The sequence below is a fragment of the Buteo buteo genome, chromosome 18, assembly GCF_964188355.1.
Source record: "Buteo buteo chromosome 18, bButBut1.hap1.1, whole genome shotgun sequence".
NCBI lineage: Eukaryota > Metazoa > Chordata > Aves > Accipitriformes > Accipitridae > Buteo > Buteo buteo.
This window is the reverse complement of record NC_134188.1, coordinates 2,169,403-2,184,892: the sequence shown is the minus strand read 5'-3', so window position 1 is coordinate 2,184,892 and position 15,490 is coordinate 2,169,403. Positions and strand designations below refer to the sequence as shown.

Sequence of the window (15,490 nt, the reverse complement as noted above, 5' to 3'; positions counted from 1 at the left end):
GCAGTTCTTTACAAAGATTGTAGGTAACGATAGTAGTTTCCTTATGAAATTAATATAATCGGGATATACTCCTACTTAAGATACAAATCCTAATTTCTTCTTGTGTTTCTATGGCAGTACGAGGACTCTGCTCTTGAGTACTCGTTCAGTGTTCCTGAACAACCAGAACTCAAGTATTTGATTGAAGTATTAATTGAGCTGGAGATCTTTGTGTGTGGATAGGAGCTAATTTTAGGAAATTTCATGGTGTTATGGAGCAGGTTAATCTAACCCATGTAGACCCGGCTTTTTTCACCTGTAGCAGCTGCTATGTAAACACTTCATATCGGCAATGATCGTAAGAGATTATTAACTACAGACAAAAGCAATTATTTTAGGGTCACGTATCTTAATCAATAGCTTACATTGTGCAAACTCATCTTCTCCTAATGTAAATGGAGGGAGGCAGAAAACCATCAATACGTCTAGAATTACCTTTCTAATAGTACATTCTTCAGGGTAGTGGTAAAACTGTTGTTCAGAGACACCATCTGGCACTGTTACCCCTCTAAAAAGAGTAAGAAAAAAAATTGCTTACGGATTGGGTTTTGCATTGTCATCATATAAGAGGAGATCACAAAAAATAACACTTGTATATATTTCTCACAATGGCATCATCAATACAATTTGCATCACCAGTCTGTAAAATCCAGGGAGACTGAGAATTTAAACTTATATGAACAAACTACATGACTGTAGAAAATTGTTCTGCACCTTTTGATCCATCATGTGCCATCCTACTTACACAGAAGTGTAATAAAATAATTACCAAAGGAACTTCTAGAGCAAAATGTGGCCTTATTACCCTAAATAGTTGCATTTTCTTGCTCTTTTATCAATCACAATGATTAATTTTAAAGAGAAGTGTATCTGCTTAACCAGAAAACGTACAGATGATGATGAAAATACATTTTTTAATATTTACAAATATGATTTGTTTCAGGTTTGTTTTTCACTTAGGTTTTCTACTGAAATAGACTTTTTAGGAGCAGGTTTTTTCTAGATAAATGAAAAAATTAAATGGAAAAAAGTGAACATAGTTGTGTGCACTATGACAGCTGTCCATTGTTGAAAAAATATTAATTAAATGTCTAATATTTTCCTCCTTCTCTTTTAACATGTAGAGTAAGTCTTTTAGTTTTGAGATTTGACAAAAAAGAGAGTGGTTTAAGATTATATGAGAACGTGTTTGTCTGAATGCAATGTTGTTTATAGATATCTGATATTATGTCAGATTTTTTGTATGAAAGCCCTGTTCTCTTTTTAAAAGCTTCCAATTGTCAAGGCTGCTTTTTAAACCTTATCTTTAAATGGACATGACATCAATACTCTGAAAGCAAATGTTTACTGCATTGCATTTTAGGTGTTCAATTTCCATCATGTGCTGTTGATTTAAATAAGTATGAAAGTTTTGCAGAAGGCTGAGTGCAAAGTTACATTTGTTAGTCAACTGTATTTGCAAGATCAGTATGTGCATGGTACTGAAGAATCAACTACCATATTCAAATGTTCAGGTGACTGGCAAAAAAATTGTCATCTTGGATAACTTCAGTAAGACCAACAAATTAACATACTCATTAAGATGGCATGCATATAAACTGTTAGTATGCTGGCATCGTTTCCAACACTTCACATTTTCTTTGCAAATCTAGAACACAGGTAACAGAAGTGTTCACAACATGTCAATGAAATGGTGGGGTCTTTCCATTTCGTGGGCACTGAAGGACAAACTTTCTCAGAATGGTATGAAGCTGGAGACAAAGGATGGGAGTATGGTTTTAGGGTCCATTAATGTATTTCAGCAAGGTTAAGAAAACTGATGTTATTACATGTTCCTCAGCAATGGCGTCATAACACAGCATAATCCCATCGTAAACAAAACCTGTGGTTGACTCCCTTGTGCAGTTTTAGTCATCTGCCATTTCCTTTTTCCACAGGAGTGTGGTGGTACCAGTAAAGAAACCCCCTCCAGGTAGTCTGGCTGTAACCACAGTTGGAGCTGCCACAGCTGGGAGTGGACTGCCACCGGGTAGTACACCTAATATATTTGCTGCAACAGGAGCTACACCAAAAAGTATGATTAATACAACAGGTATTGTCCTTAAATATTTTTGTGACCCTCATTTTTTTCTTGTTTGTTTTTTGTTTTGTTACTTTTAGTGGTGTTTTGTTTTTTTAATCATCTTTTTTGTTACTGTTTTTGTACTTCTGAAATAAAAACCTGGAAAGATTAAATCTTGGCCTTTATTAAGAGCCAGCATTTTCTCTTGGTGTATGTTTATAATCTTTGATAGTGCACATTGGACTTGCACAGCCTTAAGTGAGTAAATAGCCTTAATACTGTTTTATAAGCGTAGTTTAGAACTGAAATGAGCTAACTTCTCCAGTGCTCTGCAGTAGAGTATGGGTATATGATATATACCAATTAATCCCTCCTTATGCGTCAAAGAAAATAAAGACAACTAGCTACTTAAAAAATATATCATAGATTGTGGAGGGTTAATATTTTGGGTAATTACTATTTGTCAACGAAAATTATGCCATGATTTTTGGCAGGTTTTTCAGTAAGAACCTACCTAATTTAGCTGTAGTCATGTCTTATCAGTAGTTGTTTATTGTGACCTACAGAAGGAGGACAAGACCTTCTTTTTTTAATTCTTTATAATAGTAATAATGGGTTTGTCTGTCATGAGGCAGCCTGTTGACCATGGAGACTGGGGTTTCCACTCAGAAATGGATCCTTACTGAGAGCAACTGATGTTTACTTAAACCCCTTTGAAATGTCTGGCTATGGTCTGTTTTCTTTCTAAACTAAGCAAAAGCACTTGAGGGAAGAGCTCTCTTCAAGGATATCACAACTTCAGTCAAGGGTTGAGAAAGTGAAAATCTCCCTGGGATTGCAGAAAATGGAGGGGGAAGCTTTTGGCATCCTTCTGCTTCATGGAATAATATGAAGGCACACTCATTTTTTTTTTCTTTCCTTTTGCAGATTACCTTTAATACCTGGTAATAGAACTTTGGTTTTTCTAAGGATAAAAAAAAAATCTTAAAATCTAATTATCCTGAGGCAGATGGGAGGAATGAATGCTCTGAATAATGTTATCACTTCTGTGAACAGCTCCATTTGTGTAGCCACTTCTGTTAATCTTGAATGGATTTTCTTTTAGGTACTCTTATGTCATGCAAAAAATATCCTACATTGGAAACCTTGTTTTCCAAATGATACTGAATAGTGTAAGCTTTTCAGTCTTCTCACTGATTAAAGATCTGAACTCTTTTGGCTGGAATGTAGTAGCTCTTCTTTGTAAGTAATTGCATTTAAAAATCAGTCATTTCCCCAATACTGTTCTTAGTAGAGGACAGTATTGCAGATACCATGGTACACTCACTGTGGATTAAAGGCTGCTTTTTTTTTTTAGTAGATCTTATAGCATCTTTTTTTCTTATTTTTTAATGCAACTGCTTTTGTCTCCTAGTCTATGGATTAGCTTGAATAAAGGAAAAGTATTGATTCAATGGAATTTCAGCAAGTATCAGATTTAATTAGAACTATATGCATACTTTAGTAAAGCCTTTTATGCCTGAATTCATCTGAATGAGCTTTATTGACAAATTCTCTTAAGAAATAGTTTGAAAAGTCCTTTCCCTCCAACCTTTTTTAAAGATTTGAATTTTATACCAACATTTTAGAAATGCTAAACACATTAATGACAGTAAAAAAAAAGTCATATCACGTTGAAAACATCTAAATATCTATTAGATTAAAATGCTTTTTTTGCAATTTTTCATTAAGCTGTGCCTACGGTAGTTAAAACAGTGATTATGTATGTCAGTTTTTCAGATATATACATGAAGTATCCAGATACTTTCTGGTTTATATACTTGTAGTCTGTGAAATTATCTATGTTATTAATGATTTTGAAGTTGTATATAGAATTTCATTGAACAGCACTTTTTTTTTTTTCTTTTTCCCCCCTGTGGTAAAAAAGAAACAGTATACAATTTTTTTAGAAACACTAGATGTCCCCCCAAACCTATTTACAGTTGTTTTTACAGTATGTCACAGATACTCTAGAAATAGTTTTATCTTTGAGATATATTCTGTGCTGGACTTGTGTGAAAGGTGTTCTTTTTTTCAGTTATTCATGGATTGCAGTCGTTTACATTCCATCTGCCATCACTGTCGTAGTCAATGTCACTGTCACGATGTAATGAGATGTATGTTCCTGAAGGCCTTTTAGTGCTTTGAACGTATCTTTTGAAAGATAGGTTTTCTTCCTTCATCTCTTTATGTAAGAAACTGGGTTTATAGGTTTTAGATTGGATTTCTGTAACTCATATCCTGATTCTCACTTCTGTGTTAATCCAGTAGTTCTAGGTCTGTTTGACCTTCACTTCTGGGAGCCTAGCTGGTTAAACAGCTTAGCAACTGCATTTTTAGACAACAACCTTAATGAAGAAAATTTGACTTTGGAAGGAAAAGGGAAGCAGCAATAAAAATATTTTTTACCTATGTATATATGACTATAAAATGTAGATAATATAAATATGCAAATAACATAAATTTGTAAATAATGTACATAAATAATATAGATATATAAATTATATAAATAATACGAATATGTGCGCACACGCATGCACACACACACATATATATGAAGCCTTAATCTTTTTTAAGCTACCCTATCGCTCGCTATGTTGCTGTGATTCCTAGGTTGGGAGAGATGGCCTACCTTATATTTTTGTGTTTCCTTCTCAGTGTGTCTGGGTACATTTACAATTTTTATTTAGTCCAAGTCAGAACCCGCAGTGTAAGCCACAATCCACCCCCGACTCGCATTATTAAAACAGGAGACTAAATCGGTTCCTAGTCTAAATCCTGAACTTCACCAGCTACTCCAGTGTCAGCAAGCCCAGCAGATCCTGCTGCATTTTGATACTAGTTTGAATGTAAGTTTTCTTAAGTGAGCCTGTCAAAATTCTGATCTTTATCTTAATTCTTTTATCAGGAAATATTATTTAAAGGCAAAAACAAACAAACAAACAAACAAAAAAAAACCAAAAAAAACCAAAACAAAAACAAAACACCCCTGCTGCCAGAGAATTTTTCACCATTATCAGCATTTGACCTCTACTTCACTGTCAACTGGCTGCTTAAGTAGTTAAGAAACAATAAATGTGTTGTAGAGCTTTGCAGGAAACTGAAAAATAATATATATACCCATGTAATGCAAAGGACAGTGATATATCAACTGCTAAAACTGACGGGCAAAAGGGAGTTACCGGTCACCCTGTAGAAGAACTGGCAGAATAACGCCGTTGATCTCTACACCGGGGTTCTCCACCCCTCGTCGCTGTCGTGGATAAAACTTGCCCGTCGCCCTCATCGCTGGTAGCGCCGCCGTCCCGTGGGCTGCCAGCTCCGACTACGAGGCCGCTGGTTGCCACCCCTCCCGCAGCGATGTGCTGCGCGGGGGGACGGGGGGAGCGTTTATCACGGGGCTCGCCGCTCTGAGCCTTCGCTGGTTTCCTTCAGAGAGGCTGAACTCGCCGTGCCGTTTCAGCAACCATGATCGATTGGCATTTAGAGTCTAAGTTTAGCCCTTAGCTCTCACCCGCATCACATAAAGTATAAATGTATGCTCTGTCTGCATCTTTTCTCCGGGCAGCTGTTCACAAGCCATTGAAATGATATCCCCACTGCCCTCCCTACTTTTAAGATCTAAAAATTCTCCTTGACTTGAGGAAAGCAACAGAAAAAGTAAAATTAGAGTCTTAATACTCTTCAGACACTAGTTTCCACCCTACTTCCTGAAGGACTATACATTTTCTATCTTCTCTGTCATTTTTTTTGATTTGCATTTTATTTTCTGCCTGTAGTTGCAAATGGGCAGCCAAGAAGTGTGTGTGTGCATATATATATTTTAAAAAAAAAGTTGAAATTCTATTCTCCACTCAAGCTCATCTTAAGTATACCTTTATTTTAGAAAGATCTTGCTTTACAGGATGATGTAAAAATGTTTTCATCTTTGGAATATAATTTGGGAATAATGAAAATGAGGTAAGGATTTATTTTGCCTGATTTTCAATAGCTTTTTAAGTTTATTATTGTTGTACTAGCCAAATAAGGTATTAATTTATATGATAATTATATGGAATGGTTTTAATTGTTTTGGCATAAGTAGCATTATTTCCTTACTTAAAAGTAGACGAATGAGACAAGGACTATATTAAAAGTCTCTAAAAGTTATATTTCTTCAGACTGAATTAAGACCTGTATCTTTTGGGGGACAGGTGCAGTAGACTCAGGATCTTCTTCTTCCTCTTCGTCATCCAGCTTTGTGAATGGTGCTACCAGCAAAAATCTCCCAGCTGTCCAAACTGTTGCTCCAATGCCAGAGGATTCAGCTGAAAACATGAGGTACACAAGTTCTACCTTTTAAATGAATTATCATTTCTCCTCCCACAACAACTTCATACATACAAAATAGTATAAAAAGAAGAAAATACACAAATATACCTCAGCTCATTTAATATGCATTATTGTAGTTATTAATGTAGTACAATATGTATTTATATACTTTTTCGGTACTAAAAATGTATACACTAAAATAACACTCCACTGAAAAGTCTAACTTCTAAGAACTATGCCAGATACTAAAACTTCATTAAAGGTAATTTTCTAGTTGACTGGCTTTTTACATTGCTCAGTAATGATAGTAAGAATTGGAACGCAGGCAATGGAGCACTAGCAAGTGGAAAGAGAGACACAACCTCTTCTGAGCAAACAAAAGCCCTATTTAAATTGGAGAGGACGAAACCAGACTTGTATTCGTGCAGCTGACTAAATGGTGCACCAGATCTGAGCTGGTGTCGCAAAAGCGACGTGCCGTGGGATGGCTAATAGCCCTCTTACGCTGACCGGCAGCCGGGAAAATGCCCTCTGAAATTCCTATTAAATATCTTTCTATAAGAGGTTACTATTTCGTAAAGGTGTTCAGTTCTGCCGCAGCACGCTTCAAAGACAAATTTTTGACCTTTTCAAGGCACACACACGTCTGCCCTAAAAACCTGACACAGGTGCACTAGGGAGTTGCCAAGTGTCCCTTAGCTGGCTGGGCACGTCGAGGTATGGTTTTGAGAAGATCCGAGTGGAGACAGCAACCAAGCTCGCTGCTCATGAGTTTGCAAGCTCATGAACAAAAGAATTACATTCCCTAATGAACTGGAAAGGAAAGAAACTTAAATCAAGGGCCCTAGGTAACCTGTAAAAAAAAGTATTGGTGCTTCAGTGATTTAGCACATAGTGCAAAAAATGCCTTTTTTTGCTGCTGTCTGGCAGGTGAGTGGTGCAGGTGGAATCGCAGCAACGGGCCCGGGCTGAAAGTGCGAGGGCTGTTTGCTCCACTCCACAAAGGTGCATATGACCAAGGAGAGAATGACCGTTTCTGTGGCTTTATTTGTTGCTTGACAGTGTTACGAGGCAAGCTAATGAAATCGTGGTGTAATTAAACCACTCTTCTTGCTTTCTGTCTTCTTCATATGTTGGGACGGTGCTTCACTGAGGGTGAAATCTTTTTTAGCATTCAGGTTCTGAAGTATATTAAAATTAAACTGGATCACTAATCAGTTTATTTTTCAATTAATTTAACCAATGCAATGTTCTTGTTTTTTCACAAGCATTTTGGAAGTTTCTGTCTGGAGTCAAAGAAAAACTTCAGTTGCAAAATCTAGGATTCAAATTTTGAGGTCAGAATTTGAACTCAGAAGTAGTTGTACTCTGAGTAGTAACTGAAGTTAGTGACTGAAAAGACTTAAGTGGAACACAATATCAAAAATGTAGATAACTTAAAATCTAATCAAGCCAAGAAGTGTCTTTTGGGCTTTTTTCCCTTTTCTCCAACCCCTGCACCCCCCGAAACAACTAAAACTTTAGTTTGATAATAGATAATTTTTTATTTTCTCACTTTGAATCCATTGTGCTTCAGCTTTCATAAGATTTCATTTTAAATCAGAGTTGTTTGTGAGGTCAGAAAGCATGAAGTGCAAGCTCACTTATCTAACTGAGCCTTCCCTTATAGCAGCTACGTAGAAAAAAGAGCTGCTTATGGCTGTAGACTGAGCAGAGGAGAGTGAGCAGGACAAGGGTCTTGGACTTTTAGACATTTAATAGTCTTGATTTGGAGGTAGAAGTTTGGCCTGGAATGAGGCCAAAGGGAAGGTAGCATGCTTGGGGCTGGGACAGTGTGTGTCCCCACCTCTCTTTGCATTTTCTCGTGGCCAATTCAAGCAGTAGGTAGTAAGAACCCTCCGCAGGATTATTTGGTCTTTTTGCTCACAGTTTTGAAAGTATTTATTTTAATCTGATGTTGCTACTGTGGTCTTTCAACCTTTCCTGTCCCAGTTTATCACCTTTATATATATATATATATATATATATATATAAAAATATATATATATATATAAAATATGTACATTTCTATATAATACATGTATAATTTATTTTCTGGTGTGTGGTGCCTTTAATCTGCAAAATAAATAATCTTGAATTTGGAAGATGTTAAGAGTTTATTTGCCTTGAATGTCCAGAAATGGAGAGGAAAAACCAAAATATTCATTTTTTACAAATAACCCTTAACATCTCTTAGTCATGAAAACTTGTTACATTAATCTCTACAGGGAGCTCCGTAATGATTGCAGGATGCGTTATAAGGTATAATAGATGTTAGAAACAGCTGTAGAATCAGATCGGTCTCTCTCCTTTATGTGTGTGTGTACAGAAAAGGCAGTAGATGGGTCCCCTGCTTCCCTGAAACATTTTGGGGGTCTCTGTGTATGGGGTTTTTTCTTAATTTTTCTTGTTCTTTTTGAAACTGAAGGACCAGAACTCCAGACAGTTTTCAATACGTAAATGCACCAGGGATTTATATGAAGGAAAAAAGACTTTTTTTTTTCTTTTTTTTCTCTGTTTAAATATTAATTTCTGTCCTTTGATATGCATTTTTAAACAGTGCTAAACTTTGAGCTCACATTTTCACAGAATACTATTCCCAATTGCCCATGAATGGATCCATAACATACAACATCCATCAACTATGCATTTGATAACAGGGTGTTTATTAATAGCTCATCCAAGCTGTTGATTAATAGCACATCCACACCTCCCACAGTACTTGATTCTTAAATAAAAATTGATCTTAATTTAAAAACTTTTGAACTTGAAATTTTTTCAATTCTATGTAAAGTTTTCAGAGTTAGATGAACTCTAAAATTAGGCTTTTTAAACAAATTTACACTGAAAGCATATTTTAAAACATGCTTTAGAGAAGTCTGAATTAATCTAGTAGGCTTTTTGTCTCTAGCAGCAAAAGCTTGGGGTAGGTTCATGTTGCAAATTGAAAACTCTAAGCTAGTCACCTGCATTTCAAGTATAGTCAATAGAGGCTTTAGCATAGTGAAATTCACTTCAACTAATCGTCTAAAACAAAGGCTGGTAATATGAATCCATCCTTTAGAATATTAGAAAATCAGTATCTGAATTTGAAACAGGAAAGCAGCACGTTGAAAGAAAACGAGCTATAGCAATTCAGTAAAATAATTTTAAGCTAATGAAGGAAAACTTCCAATGTGTTTATAATGTCAGCTTTCTTTTTAAATGTAGAGATCTTCATGTGATCTAAATTTAAAAGTCCACACTTATTTAGTGTTTATAGATAGTAGATACAGTATAAAATTTAAATGTCAGTGTTCATTCTCTTAGATTCTGTCAATAAATGTAACTTCTTCCTATAATTGTGCTTTTAAATGCCAATAATATTTTGGTGCCGTAATTCAAGCACAAAGAAAACCCCTTCAGCCACCAGGAGTCTGAAAAAGAATAGGCAAAATTCTTGGTAGACCAGAATATGTATGTAATTACATTTCTATTTTTAAGTAATAGTTCACTTCTTTAAGATAACACAGCAGGTTTTTAATCTTAGCGTAAGAGTTTCAGAGGGCCCAAGTGTTATGCCCTGTGAAGTTTTAAAGGGGAGGAAGGACTTAAGGGTTACAAACCTTAGCGCACTGCTGATGTTTGCTAGGTTTGTATCCTCAGACAAAGGAATATTATTTCTGGTATTTAAGAAGCAAAGAGAAGTCATAACACCTCTTCTCATTGTACAAGTAGAAATTAAGGAATACTCCATGCTTCAAAGAGTGTATAGTCTCAGCAGGCAGAGAAGTGTAAATGGAAAGGCAAAGTGATTTACCTGGGATCATGTTCCCTCAAAGTATGCCAGATGTTGTCATTTGAAAGCTTGTACAAAAAAGCAAGTTACTTGTGATTGCTTTGGGTGAATAAAAACTTCTCTTTTCAAGCTTTCAAGTGTATATAAAATGTTGAGAGGCATATAAGCCAAGAGAGGTGAAATAGACTTACACTTGAATATCTGACATTCTTCTTAGCAAGTTTGAAAATAAGAATAAAAATTTTACTTGTTCTGGAGTACTGTGTAAATGCTGTAGAATTTATGAGGCTGACACACTGGTGACTCTGACATGACATTTACATTTACTTAAAGCCATTTAAACACTCTAAAGTTTAATCAAATTATGATCATCCTCTTTTCTAAAGAAGCTTACAGCAACTTTTAAAAACAGGTATGATTTGACATCATTTAACTTCTATTGTTAAGCGTTCTTCCAATCATGGTCTCTGTTTTTCCACAGTATCACTGCAAAGCTTGAAAGAGCTTTAGAAAAGGTGGCCCCTCTCCTGCGAGAAATTTTTGTTGACTTTGCCCCTTTCCTGTCCCGAACATTGTTGGGCAGTCACGGACAAGAGCTCTTGATTGAAGGTACTGTTTCTGTTATAAAATTATGTTATTTTAGCTCTTAGTCATTTGATATGAACAATGTTGGATTTTCACAAGACTTTATATAATTATTTTTGATAATAATTAAATCAGTTTTTAATGTATTGTGATTTCACTTCCTCGCATTTAACTTAATTTAAAAAATTTAAAACGGATAGCTTTTGTACCCCTTTTCTTCCCTAAGTGAGATGCTGTGTGAAGATACATCTTGTCATCTTGGAATGCAAAAACATCTCTATAATTTGCTTTTTCCTCCTTAGAATAATTATATTAGTATAAGTCTTTCAGCCTGACTTTGAGAAACTAGTGAAAAATAGAATTAAAAGGTGTAATCGGTTCATGTGGAAGAAAGTAAATTGAAGACTGTGCTTCAGCATTATTGATGCCTGTGTCTAGATTTGGTAGGGACACTATTTACTCAGGTGGGTCAGTTGGATTCACATGGGCAGATAAAGAGTTGTCCCTAGAGCAGAATAAAAAGTGATGATTTTTTTAAAGAAAAAAAACTTTGAACACTTTTGAAGATTTTTATAGGGTTTTATGCATTGTCTTTACTACTTCATAGTTACAGAATTTGGGGAAAATAACAAATCCTCGTAAGTGAGGCAGTAAGTAATGCAGAAGTTATGCAGAACATGCAAATGTGGCAAGCTCGTGCAGAAAGTAATGACTCGGTGCTAATGCAGTTAAAATGGCGATGGGGGAATTTGCACGAATGTGTACTGATCCCATATCATATATCCAGAGGAACATATTCAGTCAAGGAAACTTTTGCCTTCCAGAATTGTTCTTACACACAGTATTTCTGTTTAATGAGAGGTTTACAGTTGGACTCAATGATCTGAAAGGTCTTTTCCAACATAAACAATTCTATGATTCTATGAAAAAGTCTCAATAAGGCAAAGCTTATAACATGTGAAGGTCTACACAGAAAAACCACAGCTTTGTGTTCAAATTCCCAAACTCCTTCTATTATACATGTTTTTTATCTAAATATTAGTGTACAGTCTTTCTATGGTCTCAGTTATTATTCCCCACAACATTGGCCCTCTTTTATTCTTAATGCTAGAAATATTTCCACCTTGTAACTGAAATCTTGCAAATAGCCTTTCCCTTTTTTATCTAATTATTGTTTAATAATACTATTGTTTAATAATACCAAGGAATGGTATGGTAGCTTAGTAATTCTCAGAAGCTTCAGAGTTTTTATAGTGTTCATTTAATAGCTATGAGCAAGTTGCCATTCTCACTCAATGACACCTGAAGTTAATGGTCCGAGATTCTCATTGAGAACATTGAGGTGGCTGTAAGATATTTGATGGATTCCATTCTTAAGTCTCTTATTTCAGTGAAGTTGATTGCAAAATCTGTAGTAGTGTCATCCTTTTCTGTTTGACAATTGATTAATTGCACTATAGTTTTTATACAATACAAATAAAATCATCTTGGTTTCGCCCAAGCACTCTTATAGATTAAAAACATTCTTCACTGGTGCTGTTCAGACTTCATCTTTTGGTCAGATTCGTGGTGTGAACAAGGCTCCAACAGTTCCCATCATATGACAAAGACTGAAAAGCTAGAGGCCACAGGAACCTCACGATCATATGACAGTGTGAGCTTATCTCATCGCCTGTGCAGACAGACACATGGTTTTGTTGGCTGTAGCATTCTTCCGATGCCCACTTGGACTGCTGTTCCAAATTTTGTCCCATCTATGACTCAGCCATCCAATTCAGTCTCAGGAATCATTGTTTACGAACCAAACACGGAGTTCCAAAATAAGTACTGTCCTTCCCATCACATTTCCTTAATGTTATGTCTGACCTTCTCTTCAATCACTGTCTCGTTTCTGATTTCTAAGAACTAGTCCTTTCTTCCCAAGATACTGAAATAGCAATCTGTACAGAAAAACGTCCAAACACAGCTTAGATTTTTACACTGCATGCCTCAGGACTTGAATTTCTGTTTGCTCCCTCTAAAATAGTTGGGCTTTTTTTCTTTTTAACAGAGAACTCAGCTGCTTTTATAGTCATTGTGTACTCCTCCTCATCGTTTCTTTCATTGCCTGTGTGAGACCCTTGATCTCAACGAAACTGAATTCTTGCCTAGTTAAGTTCCCTTTAAAAGGGAATTCTAAATTCTCTCCTAGTCCATTACCCGATTTACTTTGATAAATTCCCTGTCATTGTTTACTGAAAGCCAATGGTGGTCCTTGAAGTGCTTGAAAGGGCTCTCCATGTAATGACTCTGCAAAACAGAGGGGTTTAGTGGCGTGATTCAAGGTATGTGAGTACACAGAATTCCTGTGGGGCTTTGGTAATTTGAACTTGATTTTTACTGGCAAGCAGTAATTAGCTTGACAGTTTTATATGAAATAGTTTAATTTGTTGCTTTATGTGTAAAGGTTTCAGTTATAACAATTAAAAAGGAGCAAATAAACTTTATTTAATCAAGTCTGAAGGTGCTGTCTGTTTTTCAAATTGATTACCACAGAAGTATCTGTTGCATTCTATAAAGCGTGTCCTTTTCTTCTGATTATTCAAGCTTGAAACATAAAAATACCTTCCCTCTTCTTGCTGTCTTTCAAAACCTCCACATAGTATGAAGCCTTTGCCCTATCAGATTTTGCTAAAATCTGAATACCTTCAGGCATCCTTGATGGCGTGTGCTTTTTTTCTGAAGCTCTCTCTATTGCTCTTGTGCATGTGTGTGTGTAAGAATTACTAAATCATTTCAGACTTGGTTAGAATACCCACAGGTTTGTAGCTGAGGTTTTGCATACTGAAGAGAGAGCACAAAGGAAAAAGGAACTGAAAAAAATTCATTATAATACTTCTAAAACAGGTTAATTATGCAAACTTTCTGGAATATCTGATGCTTTGAGATGGGTGTTGTTAATATGTATTTGGAAATGTGTAAACACCTTAGTTATGATTTCACCTTTTTGTAGCGGGTCATCTCTCTCAAACTTTTGGTGAAAAAACTTGCAGTCATACCATGCCACCTCATTTTCCTTTAGCTTGTATCATCATTCTGTCCCGTGGAAGACTGGCTAATTTTTTCTTTGAGGAAATTATATTTAACATCTAGGTGGTGGCATCTTAACTCTTGAGTGGAGTTGAAATGAACTGGCTGCAATCATCTGGTCAGTCTAGACTAAAAACTTGGACCACTCATGCTCAAAATAGTTAATTTTTCATGTTTGTTCATGTAAATTCCAAAATGTGACTGGTAGCAGAGGAGCTCTATCAAGTAGCAATCTGACATTGCAGAAGATATTTATTGGTAAAACACTTTGTCTGTTTAGTTACTGGAATAGCACCCATTTTTGCCCCTTTTTCCACAAGCAGTTCTTTCTTCAAAGATATCTTACCTTATTCCAAATATTTCAACTTGCCAGGATAAGTGTCCTCCATGATAGATTAAAAAGGACTGATTTGCAACTGGGTGCAAATAGTTTCAGAGTGTACCCAAACCAGCCCAACACTACTGTGGTTCATCAACTGAGGTTCTTTCAATGCCTCAGAGAACAGAAGTTGCAAAGGTTAAAATTGTCCATATAGCATCTAATTGGAAACAAACATGCAATATGGGTAGGTCACATATTTAAGCTTAGCAATGCTCATTGTGGAGTTCCATTTAACACTTGCACAGATATGTTTTCACTAACTCTAGTTTCCATATGGTCTGCAAATCCCCTCCATGTAAGTCACATTACAACATTCTAGCTTTTAGGTGAAAATGTTACAGGCAAGTGTAATCTGATCTGTGTCCAAAAGAAAAGTTATATCCTCTTTTTGTCAAGCACAGATGGGTAAAAGTATTTTCACTACAGCTATTCTTGGAGTGTCCTGAACTGTTACAATAGGCCCAAGATCAAAACATAGTCACGTACAATGCTTTCCCTTCTCTTTAGTGAGATACCAAACAAACGTTACCAATGCTTTTCATTTTCCTCTATCATTACCTGGGTGGAAGGTCAGCCAGGTAGCCCTTCTCCAAAAGAGCTCTTAGGAATTCTTTGGCGTACTTTTGATATATTTCTGATACACAATTCAAATCAGACGAAACGGAAAACGTTTTCATGCTGATATGAGCAGAATCTGTTTCTCCTCATTAACTCACCACATGGCCCTATGAAAATATTCAGCAGAAGTGGTGATGGACTAGTTCGGTATGGTATTTGACAGGAGGCTTCTTGAAACAATTGAAAAATTGCCCAAAACATTCCTTTGGAAACCACAGATAGAACCTGGGTGCTAAATGACACTACTTTAAAAGCTCCCAAAGACCTTAAGTGTGGCATCACTGTGGCATCTACCAATGGTGGCACAATTTGTTTCTGATTTCCTTAAACAATACCGAGTTTTTTATTAGGAAGAACAGGGTAACCATTTTGCTGAGGCACTGTAGAAGTCTGGAAATCCTTTAGATTTCCAGAAGGTACTTTTTGGTACTTAACATGGTCCTTGGCTTTCTCTTAGAAACTTTTCAGAACCTTTGTATTATTTTTGTGCTCAGGAGCACAGATGCTATAAAGCAGAAAGATTGCATGCTCTTGTGGAACTTTATTTTCCTGTTCATATTGTTCTTTC

General features: G+C 36.0%; 1 protein-coding gene across 2 annotated transcripts in view; it reads left to right on the top strand.

Annotated features, from left to right (window-relative positions):
• NBEA (neurobeachin) overlaps positions 1 to 15,490 on the top strand; it is a 510,817-nt gene that overhangs the window by 214,399 nt on the left and 280,928 nt on the right. For both annotated transcript variants that reach the window (XM_075050577.1, XM_075050576.1), the window contains exons 32-34: positions 1,977 to 2,131; positions 6,334 to 6,460; positions 10,750 to 10,877. In XM_075050577.1, coding sequence (XP_074906678.1) covers positions 1,977 to 2,131; positions 6,334 to 6,460; positions 10,750 to 10,877 — 410 coding nt within the window. The remainder of the gene's footprint in view (positions 1 to 1,976; positions 2,132 to 6,333; positions 6,461 to 10,749; positions 10,878 to 15,490) is intronic.